The sequence below is a fragment of the Narcine bancroftii genome, chromosome 3 (assembly GCF_036971445.1).
Source record: "Narcine bancroftii isolate sNarBan1 chromosome 3, sNarBan1.hap1, whole genome shotgun sequence".
Classification (NCBI taxonomy): Eukaryota; Metazoa; Chordata; class Chondrichthyes; order Torpediniformes; family Narcinidae; genus Narcine; species Narcine bancroftii.
In genome coordinates, this window is record NC_091471.1 from 190,698,204 (window position 1) to 190,720,472 (window position 22,269).

At 39.7% G+C, this 22,269-nt stretch overlaps 1 protein-coding gene and 1 long non-coding RNA gene across 2 annotated transcripts; one reads left to right on the forward strand and one right to left on the reverse strand.

The window, feature by feature from the left end:
• Positions 1-1,865: 1,865 nt before the first annotated feature.
• On the reverse strand, positions 1,866-18,692 carry LOC138757962 (uncharacterized). The gene is made up of 3 exons (XR_011354012.1): positions 18,549-18,692; positions 10,555-10,593; positions 1,866-3,367 (listed from the first exon to the last, which is right to left on the reverse strand). It is a non-coding gene; the product is annotated as an uncharacterized lncRNA (long non-coding RNA).
• On the forward strand, positions 2,118-6,119 carry hmx4 (H6 family homeobox 4). The gene is made up of 2 exons (XM_069926150.1): positions 2,118-2,507; positions 2,832-6,119. The coding sequence occupies exons 1-2, from the start codon at positions 2,300-2,302 to the stop codon at positions 3,371-3,373; spliced, it is 750 nt and encodes a 249-aa protein (XP_069782251.1). The 5' UTR covers positions 2,118-2,299; the 3' UTR covers positions 3,374-6,119.
• Positions 18,693-22,269: the final 3,577 nt, after the last annotated feature.

The following is a 22,269-nucleotide window of genomic DNA, read 5'->3' on the forward strand; positions in this document are numbered from 1 at the left end:
TTTCCTTTTGTCAAAATGACAAACAAACCATACTATCACAGTCAAAAATATAGTCGGATATAGTCATAAAGCTATTCTAGTTATAATGAAAGCGTTAGAGAATCTTCGAATGCACCTGCATATTTGAGGACAATATGTTGGACGCCCAATTTAATTTGTAAATAAACTAAAGAATATGCTTTGCATAGAATTTCTATAAAAAAGCATCCAACCTCATTCACTTGGTAATGGAACTGAAAAATGGTGGACCATGGAGGACGGCGTCAAAGGCGTAAATATACAAAAGAGTCATCTGCGGCGCAGTGGCTTCAGTGAGAAGTCATCCACCTTTCGGAAGAGAACGATTGCGCCGACCATGTGTCTCTTCACCGGAGACTTTTAGTCTTGGCAAGCTGACTCAAAGATTCACGACAAAATAAGGTGGTGGTGGCTGGGATGGGGACAATGGGTATACCAAAGCGCATTACGTTAAAAATTCAAGTTGTTAACAAACTTACGTTATTATATCCTACAATTAACAAAGTACTTGGATTCGCCCTTGATCCTGCAAGGATACGGTACAAGGGCTGGGAAGAGGCTTTAGGTTGTTCCCTCCTGTACGGTGTATTTCTAAGATTAATACGATTTCCACGAACGCAGAGTAATGTCCTGAAGCAAAACAGAATAGTCACAGCACAAAAGCGAAGCTTAAACCGCTTTAAGCACGCACACACACACACACACACACACACACACACACACACACACACACACGGACACGTGAATGCATGTTGTAGGAAATGCATTTACTGTAAGACGAAGGATGATATTTCCGCGATAATTTGGTTCCAGAGGTCTTGGAGGATATCTACCATTAAAAGAGAACAAGAGAACAGCATTGTCATTTTGCTTCTTTGCTGTCGACAGAGCTCGAATACTCCTCATGGCGATTGAAGGCAATCATTCCAATGACTAAATGATTGACAGACAGTAGACTATTGGAGCTCGTGTTGACAGTACTGATAGTCGCACCATGTATACAAGTTGTAGATGATTATGCGAGTCAACGTTTTTAAAATTTAAATCGCCACTGCAGTAAGTTGGGAGAAATCCTGGTATGCCGCAAAATTCATCAATAATACAGATAACATTTCCGGCAAGAAGTAGGGAGACAGATCCAGCTAGGCAGGTTGGCGGTGTGTGTGTGTGTGTGTGTGTGTGTGTGTGTGTGTGTGTGTGTGTGTGTGTGTGCGCCGCTGTGGTGCGAGCGGGCGTGTGGGGAGCGGTGCTGATAGGTGGTGGAGGTGGGAACCGTGTGAGTGGTGTGGACGGTGGTAGGAGTGGGGTGAGGGCGTGTGGGTGTGTGTGTGGAGGGGGGTGTAGGCATTGTAGGGATCGATGTGTGTGTGGGGTTGGGGGTTGGGTGGTGATGGTGGGCAGCGATGTGTGTGTGAGAGGGAGGGGTGTGCTGAGGTCGGGAGCAGTGTGTGCGAGCGAGCGAGCGAGCGAGGGAGGGAGAGAGAGAGAGAGAGAGAGAGAGAGAGAGAGAGGGAAATGAAATGCTGGAGAATTGAAATGTATGAACCTTATGAAAAATTTCCTAAATAAAATGAAAGTGATCAATTGTTAAAATATTTCAGTTTGAATGTTGCGAACAATCGGTCCACGTTCATATCACGATAAATGGGAATAAGGGTGACGTTGTAGGGGACAGGTGTAGGAGGATTTGAAAGTGCATTTAAAGCCACACTCCAAGACCGACAGGATCGGGGCAACCATATGTAAGGACAGGGACCAACCTTTCTATGGCAATGCCCTGAGGCACTTCTTGGGAATGTTATAAAAGTAAGTATATAATCGAATATAGAAAAAAAAAAACACTTGAGTTTCAAGAATTGAAATGTAATTGAAAGTGTAGTCGCAGATCTGAGATGTTTCTGCAATTTCAAGTCATCCCGACCTTTGCTAAACCATACATTCATAGGAATAAAAAGCGTTTTGCGAATTGCCCTCAGTCCAACAACGGGCGCACCAAGTGGCAGTCACAGCGCTGCAGAATGAACAAGCAGCAGATTGAACAAGCCCGCCTCTCTATTACCATTGGACCAGCCTGGCTGGACACAGCTTGACCAATGGGAGGGCCCAGCAGCCGCCATCTTCGAGCTGAATGAATAACCTTGCCTGAACTGAGCGAGTGCGGCTGTTATCGGGCAGGAATGGTGTTGGCGGGAGGAAGATCATCGCAGAAACCTCCGGGACAATTAAGTGACACGATTACCGAGCACGTTGAATCAACTGGAGCCGGTCACCTGAAGGAACGATGGACAAGGAAGAGGTCATTCAGTGTCAACCATTGTCGTTGAAATTTACTATCGACAGTATCTTGAAACCCAGTCCAAAATGCAAAGAGCTGAATAAACAAGACCGTTCAAAGCAGCAAGTCACAGATGCGGCAGAATTAAAACCACGGAATGAAGCTGCAAGACCGGACTTTAGGCTCGTCAAGGACTGCAGGAAAACAATTCAAGGTATCGTAAAAGCACTAGATAGATGCAGCATCAGTTCGGTCGGTTAGGTTCCGCGGGAATGCTGGTACCTTCCTGTTTTTATCTAATGCACGTATTTAGAAGAAGATTTGGAGGGTATTCATAGTACATTCTAATTGATGACGAGTTGGGAAGAAACCAGCAGAATATTCTTTTCTTTGCATGAACGCTTTTAACCAATAGACTCGGCTCTCTCGGTTTTAAGGCCAATGTTTTCACGCTCTATAAGTTCAGTTATAATATTGCAATGCATTTGCACTAATAAGACAAGGGGAAGCTGACTTTTTGCTGGGTTTTGTAATGCAGAGACAATGAACGCCGACTATCTCACAACCTCGTCACTCGAATTCACCGTGGAGCCCAAACACGCAATAAAAAGTCCGGAATCGTACGGTTCCCTTGGGACGGCGGATCACGGCGACGATTCTGCTAAGGTCAGACACAACAAAAAAACCAAAATTCTCGCCAAAAAGAAGACGCGCACGATATTTTCGAAAAGCCAGATCTTCCAGCTCGAGTCGACGTTTGACATGAAGAGATACTTGAGCAGCGCCGAGCGTGCTTGTCTGGCGAACTCGCTTCAACTCACGGAAACCCAGGTCAAAATTTGGTTCCAAAACCGCAGAAATAAACTGAAAAGGCAGTTGTCCGCTGAACTGGAGGTCACAAACACGACCAAACCTCCCACTAAGATAGTCCAAATGCCAGCAATGTACAAAGAGAACAGTTTTCTGCGTCGATGTTTGTTGCCAGTGTCTTTCCCCGTTCTTTATTCAGGGAGCGGCGCGCCTTATCTCTGCTTCCCCGATGCCAGCAAATATCTCCATGTCTTGGATGGGGACCTATAACCACATAAAGCAATGCGTGACTGTATAATAGAACTTTTAGTGGATGTTTAGACACTTTTTATACCATCTAAAAGGGGGCATATATATAGTACCTGTATACAATTTGTTAAACACCTCCCTTTTGTTTTCTTTTAAACTTACTTTGCATTTTTTCCTGTAATTTCACTCCTCATTCCACGCGTCACAATTAAATATATATATATATATACCCACACATACTGGATCCCACGATAAGCTGCAAAGTTGTCCATTCTTAATTTGAGCATTTTAGGATTTATTTCAAACTTTTGAATTAATTCAGGCATATTTTTCACAGGCAACACTCAGTTTAAATCCAGTCTTTGTGTGTGTGTGTGTGTGTGTGTGTGTGTGTGTGTGTGTGTGTGTGTGTATATGTGTGTGTGTGTGTGTGTGTCCTTGGGTGTAATTTTTGGCCAATCCATATGTCAAAGCAATTTAGCTATTAATTCATTTTTGTTTACCAGTCCAGCATTCATCGGGAGATTGTTTCGTTGAAATGCTGATGTGATATTGGATTAGAAAAAAAACCCACATTGATGCCAGCTCGTTTAAATTCTCCAGTTACTCTGCGTCGACATGTTTAGCATGTGCTTGAATAGTTCGGATGAAACTTTAGGACTTCTATTTTCATGTTGCATGATATCGGTTTCCCCCCACTTTCTCCCCCAATCTCAGCAGTTCCTGTCTGTCTGAGTTTACTCTCTTTTTATCTCTTAACCGGATTTCTCGTGTTGCAAGTGCCAACTTCCCTTTCCCGTTCAAAAAATGCTCCCAAATACTTAACTGATCATAGCCTTTTACAACTAAACAAACTTGCCATCGTGTCCACATAACGTTATTTTTTTTCGAGGCAGCCTTTAAACACACACACACACACACACACACACACACACACACACACACACACACACACACACACACACACACACACACACACACACACACATCCAATGAGATGTCTGTTTTAAAAATATTCTTCTGCTGAACATTTTTTTTATTTCGGCAGAAATCACCGTTATCAATTTATTAATTGATATTAAGCTTTTTTGCTTGGTCGAGTAATCCAGAAATAATCCAGTTTCCTTGCTGGAATTGTTTGTAAATATTGTGCAACATCTGTTACAATGAGAAAACCTAACATAACGTCATATTTATATATCTTTATATGTTACTGGTTTGATATTAAATGTGAATTTTAAAATTAAATGCAATTTATTGCTCAGATTAATGCACCTCAGAAATTACTAACATACAGCCCCATCACATCTGAATATAAAAGGATTATTCCACATTACCTCTCATTGGCAAATGTTAGTCAAATCCAGGCTGGAATTTACTCGCTTCATGTACTGCCGGTCTTTATTTGCCAGCATCATGAAGTAGTACTGCATTACTGATTTAAATATGCATTTATTGGAAACGGAGAATTAAAAGGCCCCAGGGTATAATTTTTATCACTTATGTTATATACATTTAAACCCGCTTTTAACAAACCGGGCTTGTTATCTGGTGTAGCGGATAGTGTGACGAATTTAATTAACAAGAACAAAGCAGATAAGGTTAATGCTAGATTAAATTTGAGTTGACACAGGGCCAAGAAATATAGCTTACGCATTTTACACATACCAAACGATAAAATAGCGCATTCCAAAATTTAAAAAAGTGTCGGTGGCATCTCAAATAGGACAACCCTCTACAGACCAAATTGACGTGCAAGAAGTAATTCATTGCGTTCTCACTAATTAAGTGGTAGCTCCACCAGAAGATCCTTGGAGATTCCAGTCCGAGGTTGTCCGCAATATTTCATTTTAAAACATTTATTTTCACAGGAATTGCTCCGCGCTGCATGTTCATTATGGGTCTTTTCAGTTTTACCCATTTAACCAGAAGGTCTGATAGGTGGAGTTTCGCTCCGTTTAGTTAATGTAGCTACAATCGACAACATGGGTATGCCTAAAAGGGCAGTTATTTAACAACTAACATTGTTCTCTGATATTTCCTCCCCATTCTTGGCCAGGCTGCAAACCCAGATGTTTTTGCCTGATCCCAATAATCGTGGTTTTTAATCTCTATTCACCTCACTGGCCACGTTGTAACATTATTAAGCTGCTCATCCCATCTTTGTTAAAAGCAGGGATAATATTTTTCCATACAAGTCTTTCGCAATATGTAAAGCATATTCAACGGCAATATTTTGGTTACTGTGGGGAACGAGACACTTTCCGCATGTAAATAAATCAATAATTTGGAATGTTAATTACTTCTATGGCTTTAGCCAAGAATTGGCAACGTTCTGTTATGGCTCCAATTATATAATTCGTTAACAGCCTGTGCACAAGCACGTTTTACCACTTTGATAAAGAATGGTTATTCTCTAGAGTGAAATAGAAACACACGACCCATAAGCATCTTGCACATTAATTCTGAATCACAACACAATTCTTCTAAATTTCAACGTGCTTCTGTGTGTATTGCAATCTGTTTCCAATTCATAACAATTTCAACCCCCTAATCAGCCATCTCCACCCCAGCCTCCCATCAGAGAGCCATTCATGTCTAAGGTTTATTTATTCTAGGCACCGAGTGCGCTGAATCTTTTCATTGTCCGCATTTATAATAGGTTCACATATATTCTCGACATGCATGTGTGTGTGTGTATATTTCAGGGAAAACCGATATAGCTGTCATATAATGTTACCATTTTGATATTAAAAGACCTTTCACATTTCGACTCCTAATGAATTATCATTGCAAATTATTTCTCTATTAAAACCACAAAAATGTTGAGTACAAAAGTATAAATTAAAATCGCAATGGAAAAGTAGCAGAGGTAATTATTTGAGAACGTATTTAAATAGTATGTTGTTTGTTTTGTCAAAATCTTTGAACCGTACCCAATTTATTTTAAGAACACACCAACAACTTTTGCGCAGAAGCTACTACAAATTCGCGATCTAATGAGTAGCTAATTTCCATAATCAACAGCGAAGCAGGATATGTAAGCAAATATTCATATTCAATTGCTGCAGGATGATCAACTGCTGTTCCGGGTCCACAAAGGTGTATTGGTGGAATGCGTATTTAAGGCAGAGTATTCGTCGTGCCAGTGCGACCTATCTGACGTAGAAGTAATGCCATTGCATGAAGGAAGCTCCAATCATTTCGGAATTTCAGATAACGTGTGCATCACACAATATGCAGGAACGAACAAAGCCAATTAGTAAACTATTAAAAACACAATGCTGGAGAAACTCAGCAGATCAAACAGGGTACTCAGTCTTTTGTATTTTACTCTAGTAAACTATTAAACCAGAACTGCGATATGGGTAATGATTGCAACACATTTTCGGGTTAAAATTGATCTTGGTCGTATAAATATACACATTTTTAAAGATCAGCACATATTCAATAAGTAGTGTGACAATATTGAAACAAAACAAGAAACCCATGTTTCATCTACCATGTGATATCAAATTGGAACGATCTCTGGATTTTAATGTCACAACAGAGAATTTTGGCCTCCGAGACTATAATTGTATCTGCTTGGTTGAAGTTAGGTAGCAGATATAGGCCAACAAAATTGCTTTTCTTTGCTGGAAATTAAATAGCACCCTGAATATTTCATAAATTAATCATGACATAAACAATGTCATTGTTTGAAAACATTCAGTTATATTGAATTATATAACTGTATATAATTATTTAACCAACAGTTATATTCAGTTATCACAAACGTAGAAGTATTCTACATTTCATTTATCTTAAGGAATATTGACTCCGTTAAGTAATGTAATTAGCTTCCAAGCACTTTCTTTCTTGATAACTTAAATGTTTGATTGATTTTTTTTTCCATAAAACCACCAGCTTTCATTGAAAAACAGTCGCCATTCACTTCCAAACCTGTTTCTCAATTACTGCACATGCAAAAGTATTTCACAATCCAATCAGTTTCTACACATTTCTGCGCAAAAGGGAACTAAAGGTAGACGCGTTCAAGATACGTGACTTTAATATAGATACTAACGAAGGAAGCAATTCAATACGCCGCGTTTTCCCCCCACAGATCTGGCATTTGATGTTTACCTTGCAATGCCAGTTTAAAATTCCGAAGCGCTCTTTGAAATAACTGAAAACGGCATGAATTAATCGCGTCATTCTTATCGATGGAAGAAGACATAATTAAATTTACAATATGAAATATACGATATACCAATGCACAACATTGATCTCCTCAAGTATAATTCATATTTAATATATGTATACACTTTCCGTACTTTCACACAATATTGTGCAAATTTTATTCCTCAAATGGAAATAATCTGCAGATGTGTTTCACGAAGTAATTTAGTTCCAATTTTAATGCAGTTTTGCCTCAATAATTGGGGAGTTGTGTGAGGAAGCATTGAGGTTTCAGTGTGGAGGAGAGGCTCCAAATTACAATGAATGGCGGCGAGATATTAGCATGTAAGAGATTTCCTACGGTGGACTCAGTGGTCACACCTTTTTTCCAGGCCTAATCGCTGGAGGAAGTTAAGGGTCATGATGTTCAATTCTATTTCTCTCTTTGCTCAAGGCCCAACAAGTAGAATGCATCGAGATTAGTACAAGTTTTACCAGTACTCTGAGTTGGTAGGCAGCATTTATGTTTGTTGCTTTTGTTGGTTAATGCCATGTTAATCTTGTGGACTCACATTCAGTTGGCTTTGTACAACAGATGGAGGGTCCAAACGTAGAAGAACAATTGGATGTCTCAATTGTTTAATCCAAATAACGTTAACCAAATGCAGATTGAGTATATGTTAACATTTCATTTCACCCCTACACTAGAAATGATTAACGATGAACGGAACTGTTTAAATAACTTTGACGCGAACTCAGCAATAGCTTGCTTTTAATATCGTGCTTACTTTGATCAATGAGTCTGAATCTCTCGCGAAGTGCTAATATAGTTTGAAACGTTTTAGGCATACCCTTGCTTGTGCATGGAAACATGTCGGCAGGAAATGAGCCAAAACAGAATCAGATTCTGAGCTCATTATGTTCTCCTTTAACCAACTACACGAATCATAATTCACTGTGCAAGTTGCTGATGCATTATATGTAATTCCAAAGAGACGCTGGATTACACATTTTTTCAATTAAATATAAATGAAAACGGCTTGAGTTCAAAGGTAGCCAGTAATTACCTTTAGACTAATAATAATGCTCCAGAAATAAACTGGTAATAGATCAGAACAAGGTACAATGAAAATTGTATAAATCATCACCCTCTGTAAACATTGAGATACATTTAAGATTAATAACTGATTATTTGTTTCTGTTCACTTCATATAATCTATTTTTCTGGAAGTGTGGTTTACTTTTTGGTTAAGTGTTCTCATTTCGTTTAATAAGAAGGAATGTGACTTTCAAAATATATATTTGTCCCATAATTATATGCCACAAGTGGCAATTAACTGAAAATGACTCAGTATGCAACTTGTGCTGTTGTTGATGCACTCAAAATAAACCAAACAAAATGCAACAAAGTTATGCAACCAAGCAGTTCTAGCAATTAAACTAATTATTTTGTTATACTTATTACAAATTACAAATATACAAAGATATTACTTGCACATTTTAGATTATAATTATTGTTATAATGGAATATTATCATTAACAATTATAATTTAATAGGAAATAGCTTGGATGCTTTTGATATCCCATCTATTTTATTTAATTTGCGAAGGATGGGTGTTGACCATAAAGCCAGGATTTATTTTCTATTCTTAAATACCCTTGAAAAGGGAACAACCAGCCTCATTGTTGAAGCACTCCCAACCACGTAATTATTCCCACTTGGTTAATTGTCCAAGAAGAGAAGTTGGAAATGGTGATAAGCCCACAACTCTTGTGTATTTGTTGGCTATAGGTCTTGCAAAAAATTGACCAGTTTTTAATATAGTAGGTTGTTGATGCTCCACAATGCAGCCAAGACTCCCAATCGAGGGGTACGGTGAATGTTTAAATGTGTCCTTTTTTTTTGGTAGGTACATATAGGTCGGCACAACACCATGGACTGAAGGACTGTACTGTGCTGTAATGTTCTATATTCTAGTTTTGTTCTAGACAGTATCAATCTTCTGGAATTTTATTGAAGTCGCACTAAACCTTGCAAATGACGAATATTCCCTTATGTTGGGCCTTGTAGATAGTAGTAAACTGTGGTAAGTCAGTAGAGTACCTAGCAAAGGTATCAAGCAAGCTGATCCATTAAATTTCTGGCAAACAAAAATGGAGGAGAATCAATCTTCTTCTCTTGGAGATTATTAATGCCTTCATTAATAGAGAAAAATCATGTAAAGTTTATAAATTTATCAACTTCTTTTAAGTGAATACATTTTATTTCATTATTTGAGAAAGTCCAGGTGGAACAAGCATCAGACATTCCCAAGCTAATGGATATGAGTAATGAAGCAAAGTATCTATAGGAATGGAAACTAAATGCAGAGATTGCAATCAATTGCCTGAGGAAAAATTTCCTCTGGTCTGAAACGATTGGATGATAGCTACCACATCATCTTCCTTCGACGCTAGCGAATGGGAGAAAATCCTTCTCACTACCATTGACTCTAATTTTACCAGTGTTTCCTGATGCGGCACCATCAAGCACTGGCTTGCTGTTAAAGGCAATCACTCTTAGTTTACTTCTGGAATCCAGCTATTTCCTCCATGTTTATGCAAACTGATTTTAAATTATCTGAGCAGTACCCAAATTAGATGGGAGTGGGAAGTTTTCTGTGAATGTCAGCTGTTATTATTCTTCGGAGTTCTTTGCGTTGTTTTCTTGGGGTTGTATTGGGTGTATTGGACTTGCCCAATGTTTTTTTTGGGCGGGGGGGGGGGGGGGGGGGTGAATGAAGCTGGTTGAAGATCTGTTGTTGGAAGGAAACCAAGATGAACTAAGACATACAGTATAGTTGAAGCTCACACATAGTTCACACATGTAAACACTCAAGCCACATTCTCTCGCTCCAGCATAAATCCCTATTTTACAGTCCACACAAATAGTGCATGAGAGAAAAACCAACTGGGACATTTCCGTTTGAATTGGATTTATGTAATCTTTGGTTAAATTTGGATCTTATCTACAAGACCATGAAAAGGTTGAGACTACTTACCCAACAGAATATCAAAAGTAATTTCGTCTGTTGTTGAACCTGAAACGGAGGAATCCCAGAGATGGGTTAAATCTAATCATTTCTCTTCTAAACAAAATATTAATGATAGATGACATCATTAAGTCTGATTCCAAACAATCCCGCATGATTTCCGAACTTGTTTCTTCATATGTAGATATTTCGTTATGGATATTTAAGAATTTGTTTCAACTCCTTTGTTGATTATAAGTAAGACAGCTCATTTATTAAACAATCTTAACAATTTTAATGCAGTGAAAATTGTTAAAATATGCGGATGAAACAAAATGCAATCGAGTCATTTCCAGCGCTAAATATGAATGAGTAGGCGATGCTGTGAATTTCTGTTTGCGTTATATACACTCAAGGATACATGTTGTACCCAGTCGTAATCCATGAAGATATCCTCAAAGTTTTAAAATTTATTCATGCCTAGTTATTATTCTTATAGGTTATAGGTTTATTGTGTACAATTAACAAGCGTACTTTTCACGTTTTCCATCTAGCCAATATTACTGTTGCAACATTCCTACTTGATCGTCCGTGGGTTGTGACAAAGTAATTAGAATCAAAATTGTAAACATTAAAAAAAAGACGTTTCGGCTAGAATCAAAGGTACAGCAAAATAACACGTTGTGTCTTGACAACTGCAATTTTAGCCAACCCCTGAATGCCGAAAATAAGGAACACCACACTCGGAGACAAATGAAGAAGGTGACTCTTCGACGGGTAGTCTTGAACTCTCTTTGCGAATTGTTCTTGCGTATGTATATTTACGTTTGTTTTGAATCAGACTTAATGATATAATCTATCATTAATATTTTGTTTAGAATTCACAAGACACACAGTTTGACAAGAACCATTAATTCTTTTTTAGTGTGAAATAAGTCATGCCTCACACCTGATCACGCGTAACTAAATATGTCTGATCTCGAAGAAATCTCGGCTGGTTAATAACTTGTGCTGTGTCGTGTGGATAGCCAGTGTTGGAAGAAAGTGAAGAACGTTACTCTAGTTATCGTGAAAGTTGGGTAGGAGCAAGTTCCCCTCTCCTCCCAAAAATAATTAACCATGTTATGGATCCCCCGTTATCTACGTATATATATTTATGATTTTCATTAAAATGTAACAAATTTAGATTCCTATGCACACCCCACTGAAAATATTTGTATGCAAGCGGCAAGGATGTGCGAACAATAAGAGATCAAAGCACAAAGTCACAACTAAGCCGTATCAGAGATCATTGTAACTCTCCGCACACCTTGTGGCCATGTTTCAAACACGTCGTATGCGACACAATTCTCCCTCCTTGCTTGTCTTGCGGCGGCCAAATAGCCCTGATTTGTTTGAATCTACTGCACAAATAACATCAGCAAAATCTTTCCTACCACAGATGTTAGACTCGTATGCCTGTAATTACCAGCCATATTCCTACTGGTATTCTCGAAATAAATAGACTACATTTGCTATTCCCATCATCTGGCATCTCACTTGGGCTAGATCATGCATTCTCCTCCCCTTTCTCCCACAGTGGTCTGGGATACATATCATCAGGTTCTGGGGATATTTATCCACCTTCAAGCCAGCTAAAACATTCACTATCTCCTCCTTTTGATGCTAACTCTATTCTAGAATTTCATTGTCTTTAGTGAGAGATGTGTTAATTTAACTCTCACTATTTCAGTTTTCTTACATGTTTTATTTAAATCTTGAAAAAAATGTTGGTACAGAAATTGGTAATGATTGGAATAGGTATTGTATTCTAGGAAAAACGTTAATCTTCACACATTTATCCTTGCTATTAAATAAAATGCTAAATCTTGTTATCTTGTTTAATTTTCTTCAATAAAGGTATATAATTTAATTTAAATAAATTATTCAAATGCTTTTTTTAATCAATATTGATTCCTAAATATTTAACTGCCTCCTTCTGCCATTTAAATTTAGTAATTTCCTTAATTTGATTATAATCAGTCTCAATCATTGGCATCACTTCACTTTTATCAATATTTATTTTTTAACCTGATATTAACGCATACTCTGCCATTCTAATCTAACAAATGCTTTTTCTGCATCTAAAGCCAAAGCTAATGATTGTATTTCTATTTTTTTGAGTCAGATTTAATAAACTTAAAAAATTAATAATATTATCAGCTGATCTTCTATTCTTGATTAAACCAATTTGGTCCATATTTATCAATTTAGGTAAACATTTAGCTATCCTATCAGCTAATAATTTAGACAAAATTTTATAATGTGTATTCAATAATGTTATTGATCTATATGAAGATGGAAACAAAGGATCCTTTCTTTTTTTTGGAATGACTGTTATTAATACTGTTTTAAATGACTCTGGTAAATCACACAAGTTATTCATTTGATCTAGCAATGCCATATATATATATATATATATATATATATATATAATCCCTATATATATATATATATATATATATATATATATATATATATATATAGGGATTAATAACTCTTTGAATTCTTTGTAAAACTCTGGAGAGAAATCATCTTCTCCTGGAGCCTTATTATTTGGTAAAGACATCAATATATCATATATTTCTGTATCAGTAAAAGAGTTTGTAAATTCAATCTTTTTCTCATATTTAATTCCAACAATATAATTTGTGACAAATATTCATCTATTTTATCTCCATCCTTCAAAGCTTTCAAATGATATAAAATTTCATAAAAACATCATTAATACTCTGTGTTTTATAAATAAGATGACCCGATTCCTCTTTTATCGCTATTATTGTTCTCAATAATTTATCTGTCTTCAATTGACATGCTAAAACTTTCTGGGCTCTATCATAATATTATTAATTTATTTGGTGAAACAAAATGTCTAGGATGGCATTGCCAAAGTTAACAAGGAAATATGATCTGGGGGGGACTACAAATGCTTAATTTTAAAAGTTATTATGAAGCAGTTCAACTTAGATTCTTGTCTTCCTGTTATCAGACTGGTGAAAAGACAACGTGGGTACAAATAGAAATGAGTAAAATAGGAGAAATTAATTCCAAACATATTTTGTATAAATGGCATGAAGAACTGTTGAAAGGGAAAAATAGATACGCCAATTTTGAAATATCTACTTAAAGTATGAAATAGAATCCATGTAGAAAGAGGAATGAAGAATTACCAAATAGCTAGAATGTTATTGAAGCAAAATCCTTTAATTCCTTTTACAGTTAATAATTCATTTTTTGATATTTGACATAGCTGTGGAATTAAAAAGTATAAAGGATTGTTTTTATGGGTTTTTTTTGACTAATGACCAATGGAAAGACAAGTATAACATTCCAATAATACAATTATTTTCTTATTATCAACTTAAATCTTATTTAAAAAGAGTGTTAGGATTGAATTTTAGATTACCTGAACTAAATCAATTTGAATATTTAATAACTGATACATTTATTAAAAAAGATTTATTACTAATATGTATATAAAATTGCAAGAGACTATGCAGAAAAAAAATCTATTTATATCTAAATTGGGATGGGAAAGAGATTTAAATATAAAAATCCAAGAAGAAGTATGGTCAAAACTATGTTATGAATGTGTAACTAATACAATAATGATACAATTTATTTTTTTACAACAATGATATTATACTCCACATAAATTACATGGACTTAATTCAAATTGCTCTGATCAATGTTTTAGATGTAATAAAGAGGTATTAACCTTTTTACATGCAATATGGCAATGTAAATAAGTAGGAAATTTTGGGAAGGTATAGTATCTTACTGGAACAAATTATGAAGATACAATTTCTGAAAGACCCAAAAATATTTTTGTTAGGTGATATTCATAATTTCAAGTTAGATATTTATCAGAGGAAGTTTCTAAGTGTGGCAATAGCAGTAGCAAAGAAATGTATGGTGGTAACGTGGAAACTAGATAATAATACGGGGTTGAATTACAAAATTGTATACCGTTATAGAAAATAAAGTATAATTTATGGAATCATCCAGAAAAATTTTATAAGATTTGGAAACCTTATATGGATTTCTTTGGTAAGAGACAACATCCATTACTCCCGCTCAAACTCAGCCTATTTAACTTAAAGGTTCAAGATAATATTTGTAAATTTGAAATTTAATTAAACAATAAATGATATATAATAAATTCAGCAGGCTTTTTTCCTACTTTTGGGGAAGGATGGGGGAGGGTTGGGGGAGAAAATATAAAATTATGTATTCTTTTTGCATCATTTTATTATTCTGTATGATTATGGATAAGCATGTTGTATTTGTCATTGATGTAAATAAAAAATAAAACTTAAAAAAAAACTTTTCAGTTTTGAATTATTTCCTCATTGGATGGAGATCTACCTGAATGTTAATGCTCCTAATTTATCTTTATCATCCAGTCTGATGATATTGAAATTACCTTTCTACAATTCAGGATTTTAATTCCAAGATGATCCTTATCCCTTTCCATGACTACAGAGCTATGGTAAATAACTTTAAAATGTTCTTCCGGTGGCACCACTACATGTCGCCTTGCTGCATTCATTAAGATAATGATTGTGCTGAACTGCTGTACATGCATTAATCTGGCTCCACCCCATTCTGTGCCTGTACCTGTGTCTTCTCCATCTTGAACCGGTGTAAAGACTCCAACACCATAAGCCTTGCCAGAAAGCCTGGGTCATAGTACAGGATGATCTTCAAATTTATTGCAAATAAATGCCGATAGTTCTGTAACTCTAATCTTTTGAGTTATTGACCATGGTTCAATTTTATTTACAATATTTTTTCCAATGATGGAAGAACTCTTGAAGCCTGTTAAACTGGAGATCGACCAACAATCACCAGAAGCCTCAGACTGCTTTCTACTCTGGCTACACTGCTTTGAGGTCTTTCTACTGAACTCCATCAGAGTCATGGCCACAGAAGCAAACAAGCTCCACCTACTCTTCTCCAGGGTCGGACAGCAAGTGTTTCTGATGATCATGGATGCCTCAATGCACATGGAGGCAATGAAGATACTCAAGAACCAGTACAGGGAGAAAGTCAATGAGGTATACGCCAGGCATATGCTGGCTACCCCGGAGTTATTGGCCCTGATCCCGACCGCATGCACCCACTGATAGAACTCCCCCTTCCCCAGCCTCAAGGCCCTGAAAAGGTGCCTGCGTTTCTTTTCCTATTACACCCAGTGGGTGCCTAATTATGTAGACAAGGCCTGCCCCCTTATCAAGTCCACAACTTTCCCATGAAGCTTTCAGAGGACATTGCTCACAGCCACAATATATGTGGTGGATGAATCTGCTCTGTTTCGGGTCGAGAGCGATTCATCCAACTTCACCCTGGCCGCCTCCCATGGTCGGCCCATGACCTTCTTCTCCCGTACCCTCCAGGGGCCTGAAATCTGACACTACTCCATCAAGAAGGAGACTCAGGCAATAGCTGAGGTGGTATGGCACTGGAGGCATTACCTGGTCAGCAGATGTTTTACCCTGCTCATTGAGTAACGGGCTGTGGTTTTCATGTTTAACAACAAACAATAGGGTAAGATAAAGAATGATAAAAATTTTGAGGTGGAGGATGAACTCTCCACCTACAACTACAATATTCTGTATTGGCTGGGGAAGCTCAATGAGCTCCCAGGGGCCTCTTCCCCTCCACCAACCACAATGTGTATTTCCTTATAGTCATCGATGAATATTCATGTATCCCTTTTGCCGTCCCTTGCCCAGACGTGACTACCTCTACAGTAATTAGCACACTGAACAACTTGGTCACTCTATTTGGGTACTTGTCACACATGCACAGTCCTCATTCATGAGTGACGAACTGAGCCAATACCTGCTGGCCAGAGATTTCGCCACCAGCAGAACTACTAGTTATAACTCCTGAGGGAACCGCCAGGTAGAGAGGGAGAACACCACTGTGTGGAAGGCCATCCTCCTTGCCCTCAAGTTCAGAGGCTGCCTGTCTCACTGGCAGGAGGTCCTTCCCGAGGTCACTGCGATGTATTGCCACCAATGCTAACCCTCACGAATGAATTTTCTCCTTCCTCAAGAAGGCCACGTTGGTGACCACACTTCCATCCTGGTTGATATCCCCAGGGCCAGTCCTCCTACGGAAGCACGAGAGGCCATAAAATTGACCTACTGGTCAAAAGGGTCCAGCTCCTCCATGCATCCATGGCCTACCTGGATGGTCGTGAGGAAACTGTCTCCATCCGGGACCTCGTGTGTGCGGGGGCATCCAAGGGGCATATCCACCGAACTGCACCCTCCCCTCCCATGAACACACGCTACATACCATCACATCCTAGCCCCACCCATGCCCCAATCACCCCAGTTGAGTCACCATCCCCCCAGCAGGTCGACACCGCACTGGAGGTCCAGGATGAAATGTCCTGAGCTATAGCAGAGCAACTGCTACAGCAGCCTTCTTGAGTCCGAGCCTCACATAAATGTCTTCAGTGGATGGGAGGTTTGAGTCTGTAATGAACTTGTCCATGTTTGCTACCTTCTGGATCCTTCTGCATGATGCAGCCAGTCAGTATACTTGCCTGGAGAAGTTTGATAGAATATCTGATGACATGTCAAATCCCCTCTGACTCCTAAGAAGGTAGAGTCTTGTGTAGTTATTCCTCCGGTCTAGGTGATCTAAATCTCTCGTTGGTCACAATGAAAGACCAGACCGCCGGACAGACTTAACATCTAAGACCTTTGCAAGGCTTTGTGACCCATGTTACCCAGCTGAATGTGGAGAATTTCTGTTTACTCATTAATCCGTCCTGTGACTGTATCCATGGCTCTTCTCTCTTGACCCTGTAGAAAGACACCAACACCATAACCCCTCCCCAGAAAGCCTGGGCCACAGCACAGGATGAGCTTCATGGTTATTGTAAATAAAAACCTATAGTTCCATCACTCTATTCTTTTGAGTAATTGATAACACTTCATTGATGATAATCAGTTTATTGTCATATGCACTTTTCAATGTACATATGCACTGAAATTATAACTTGCTGTAGCCAAACAGGTACTTTGTAAAACTAAAGAACAATAGTATACATAATTGTATTAAAAAGACAATAAAGGCAAAAAAATAGATAATAAATATTCATAGTTATCCTAGTACAAAAAATTAACTTTACAATATTGCAGACAATCCTTTTGTGGTGTTGGAGGTGCCCCTGATTAGTGTAACAAGGGGGAGGTTCCATATCCTGATAGCTGTTGGAAATAAACTGTTCTTGAACCTTGAGGTGCTGGTCTTCACGTTTCTGTACCTTCTCCTCAAAGGTAACAATGAGAAGAGGATGTGACTATGGTAATGGGACTCACTTATGTTGTTGGCAGCCTTCTTGAGTCCGTGCCTCACATAAATGTCTTCAGTGGATGGGAAGTTTGAGTCTGTAATGAACTTGTCCATGTTTGCTACCTTCTGGATCCTTCTGCATGATGCAGCCAGTCAGTATACTTGCCTGGAGAAGTTTGATAGAATATCTGATGACATGTCAAATCCCCTCTGACTCCTTAGAAGGTAGAGTCTTGTGTAGTTATTCCTTTGGTCTAGGTGATCTAAAACAGTTGCCTGGATTAGATCAATTCCATCAACGTGGATAGGTGTGTTGGTCCCTCAACCTTCCCGTCTTAAATAAATAATAAGTTCTTTGATCTTGGTGAAGTTGAAAGCAAGATCGTTGTTCTGGCACCACCCAACCAGATTCATTTTTTTGGTGGATATTTTATTTATAAATTTTAAACCACAATATTCATTACATTTCATTAAATTCAAAAAATTATTCAGAAAGTTATACATGTGGTATATATAAGAAAGAAGTAAAAACCTCTACTTCCTCTCCCACCTCCCTCCTCTCCCCCCAAAACACCGAAAAAGAAAGAAAAAAGAGAAAAAATAGAAAGAACCGGAGAATGCCAAGGGAATAAAGCATTTATAACATAAATTCTAATATTGGAGTTTACCAAGAAATGAGGTCTTCAGAGAGTTTATCAAATATACAAGCCCACATTTTGTAAATATGGGTGTGTGGCGGTGCACATCCTCATGGTGAACTGGCCCCACTTGTATTGCCACGTGGCAGGACAGCCATGGGGAAATGGCATCATCAGAGGTTTCTCTCTGACTCCAGCATCCCTTCCAGCGCCCACCCTGGGCAACGATTATGATGTCACAATGCACCAGGTGACTCTGCTCATGCTGCCCTTATAGGGGCATGCTTTGAATAAAAACAGTCATTAATGACCCTCAACGTGGTGGGTTGTGTGTGTGTCTCTCTCTCTGCTCACATTGCCACAGTGGTGACCCCGACAAATTTCTGGACTCCTGAACACCATGGATTTGGCAGAGCTTAACACTGTCTCCATCAAGCTCCACCCCTCTTGGACTCACTGACTGAGAATGCAGGCGGAAGCACAGTTTCAACTCCGCAACACCTCAGCAGATGCCATGATATTTTACAACATTGTGAGCTCTCTGGACCGAGATACGGTGACAAAGGTGGACAACATCATCCACCACCCCCCCCCCCCCCCCAAGCTGTGGGCAAGTATACCGTCCTTAAAAATCTGCTGCTGGGAACTTTTGGGCTCATCCCCCAGCAACGGGCTTCCAGGCTCCTACACCTGGATGGGCTTGGAGACCGTAGTCCTTCGGCACTGATGGATGAGATGCTGGCCCTGGCAGAAGACCAGAAGCCCCTCACCCAGGCACTGGTGACGGCCAAGGATCTGTGGTCCGCCAGACAACAGTGTCACCTCTTGTATGTGTCGGAGTTCACGACCGACCTCCGACACAGGGCTGGTAAGTACAATGTGGTGGTGGATGCACTCTCACGACCCGCCATCAACACTCTTGTCCCTGGCCTAGATTATGCTCAACTGGCCCAGGACCAGAGGAACAATACGGAGACACAGGTCTTGCGGACTGCCACCTTGGGCCTCAAACTTGAAGACGTCCAGTTGCCCAGCAGCTCGGACACACTGCTCTGCGATGTGTCAACAGGTATGCCACGTCCGGTAGTCCCACCGCACTGGAGAGCAAGGGTCTTCAGTCTAATCCATGACCTCACTCACCCAGCGGTGAAGACAATTGTGCATATGGTCGCAGAGCGGTTCATGTGTCATGGGCTCAAGAGAGAGGCGGTGGAGCTTGCCAGGAACTGCACCAGGTGCGAGATCTCCAAAGTCCACTGAGACACGCAGGCTCCCTTACAGAACTTTGACTCGGCGGCTCGCAGGTTCCAACACATCCACGTCAATATCGTTGGACCCCTAGGGAGACTCATTACCTTCCCACGGTGGTTGACCACGCTACAAGATGGCCGGATGCGATCCCAATCAAGGAAGCCTCTGTGGAGATGTGCCCCAGGACTCTGGTCAACCAGTGGATCACCCGATTCAGAGTCCCGGTGCATATCACCAGTGACCCTTGGATGAAGTTCACATCTGCCATGTGGACCCAGATGGCGAACTCCTGGGGGTGAAGCTCCACCACACCACAGAATACCACTGCAGTCCAACGGTTGGTGAAGAGGTTCCACAAGCACTTGAAGGCATCACTTGGTCCTCCTCAGGATTAGGAGGCACCCAAGGAGGACCTACAAGCCTTGGCGGTGGAGATGGTGTATGGCACACCGCTTTACCTACTGGGTGAGTTTTTTGGTTCAGACCCCGACATCGCGACCACCTGCTGGCGGACCTCCGTGGGAGACTGGGCTCCCTGGCTTCCCCACTCCCAACATGCCACGGCACCCAGCCAATCCACCTCCCCAACGAACTCAATTTGGCTCAGTTCTTTTTCATGCTAAGGGGGCCATAGGGTGCACTGCTGCAGTGACCATATGAGAGGCCAGTCAAAGTCTTGCACCGGACTGGAGGACCTTCACCCTAGACATTGGGGGAAGGGAGGAACTTTTTATGGTGGATCGCATGAAGGTGGCACATCTGGACTTATCACAGCTGGGGCAGATGGCCACGCCCAAGTGCTGGGGCCGGCCACCAAAGCGACAGGATGCATAGCCACTTCTGGGGGGTGGGGGGTGGTTGTGTGTTGCCACACATCCTCATGGCAAACCGGCCCATTTGTATTGCCACATTGGGGAGAGTGGGGGGGTCAGCCATAGGGAAATGGTGCCATCAGAGGTTTCTCTCTGACCCCAGCATCCCTTCCAGCGCGCCCTGGGCAGCGATTATGACGTCACAATGCACCAGGTGACTGAGCTCATGCTGCCCTCATAGGGGCATGCTGAATTTGAATAAAAACAGTCGTTAACGACCCTCACTGTGGTGGTTGTGTCTCTCTCTCTCTCTCTCTCTCTCTCTCTCTGCTCACACCACAACAGGAGCCAGATTTTTCAAAACAAGTGATAATTATTTTGTTAACTATACATAATCTTCTCTAATGGTATACAACTATGAAGTTTTGCATGCCATCTTTCCATACCTAAAACCATATCTGACATCCATGATATTGCTATGCATTTCCTAGAAACTGCTAAAGCAATTTGCACAAATTGAATTTGATGCTTAGTTAATTTTAATGTAGGTCTTATAATATTACTCAATAAAAATAATATTGGATCCTGTGGGAACTTGACCCCAGTAATCCATTCTGAAAAAAAAAAATACTGACTTCAAACCAAAAATGTTTGACTTTAGTACATTGCCAAGTAGAATGCTTGGGATGCATTAAATGCATATTTGAGAAAATAGATTATAAGCTTTATGGCAAAAATTAACAAATACTATATGAAAGAGGTTGATCAATTAGAAATGGAAATAGAGGATTTGGAGAAGGATTTATAAAGGTTTCAGATGAGAAAAAAGAAATGAATAAAGAAAAAAACTTTATTATAACATGAGTCAGACTTTTAGAAGGGAAAATTAATTGAGAAAACTAAACAAAGATCTTGTGAATTAGTAGAAAGGTCCCATAAAGTTTTAGTTTGGCAGCTAAAAACAGAATAATAATTAATGCTATAATAAAAAGCTCAAAGAGGATTACTATAAACTCCAAGAGTTTAATAATTTATTTAAATTTTTTTATTCTAATTTATATAAATCAGTCTACTAGGGATGAAGTTAAAATTAAGATTTTTTAATCTCAGATAAATTTATCATTTGAAATACAAGATCAAAGAGATTTAGTTGCTCCTTTTATGGCAAGAGAAGTAAGTGAACCACTTCTTCTTCTTTGGCTTGGCTTCGTGGACGAAGATTTATGGAGGGGGTAAGAAGTCCACGTCAGCTGCAGGCTCGTTTGTGGCTGACAAGTCCGATGCGGGACAGGCAGACATGATTGCAGCGGTTGCAAGGGAAAATTGGTTGGTTGGGGTTGGGTGTTGGGTTTTTCCTCCTTTGCCTTTTGTCAGTGAGGTGGGCTCTGCGGTCTTCTTCAAAGGAGGTTGCTGCCCGCCAAACTGTGAGGCGCCAAGATGCACGGTTTGAGGCGTTATCAGCCCACTGGCGGTGGTCAATGTGGCAGGCACCAAGAGATTTCTTTAGGCAGTCCTTGTACCTTTTCTTTGGTGCACCTCTGTCACGGTGGCCAGTGGAGAGCTCGCCATATAATACGATCTTGGGAAGGCGATGGTCCTCCATTCTGGAGACGTGACCCATCCAGCGCAGCTGGATCTTCAGCAACGTGGACTCGATGCTGTCGACCTCTGCCATCTCGAGTACTTCG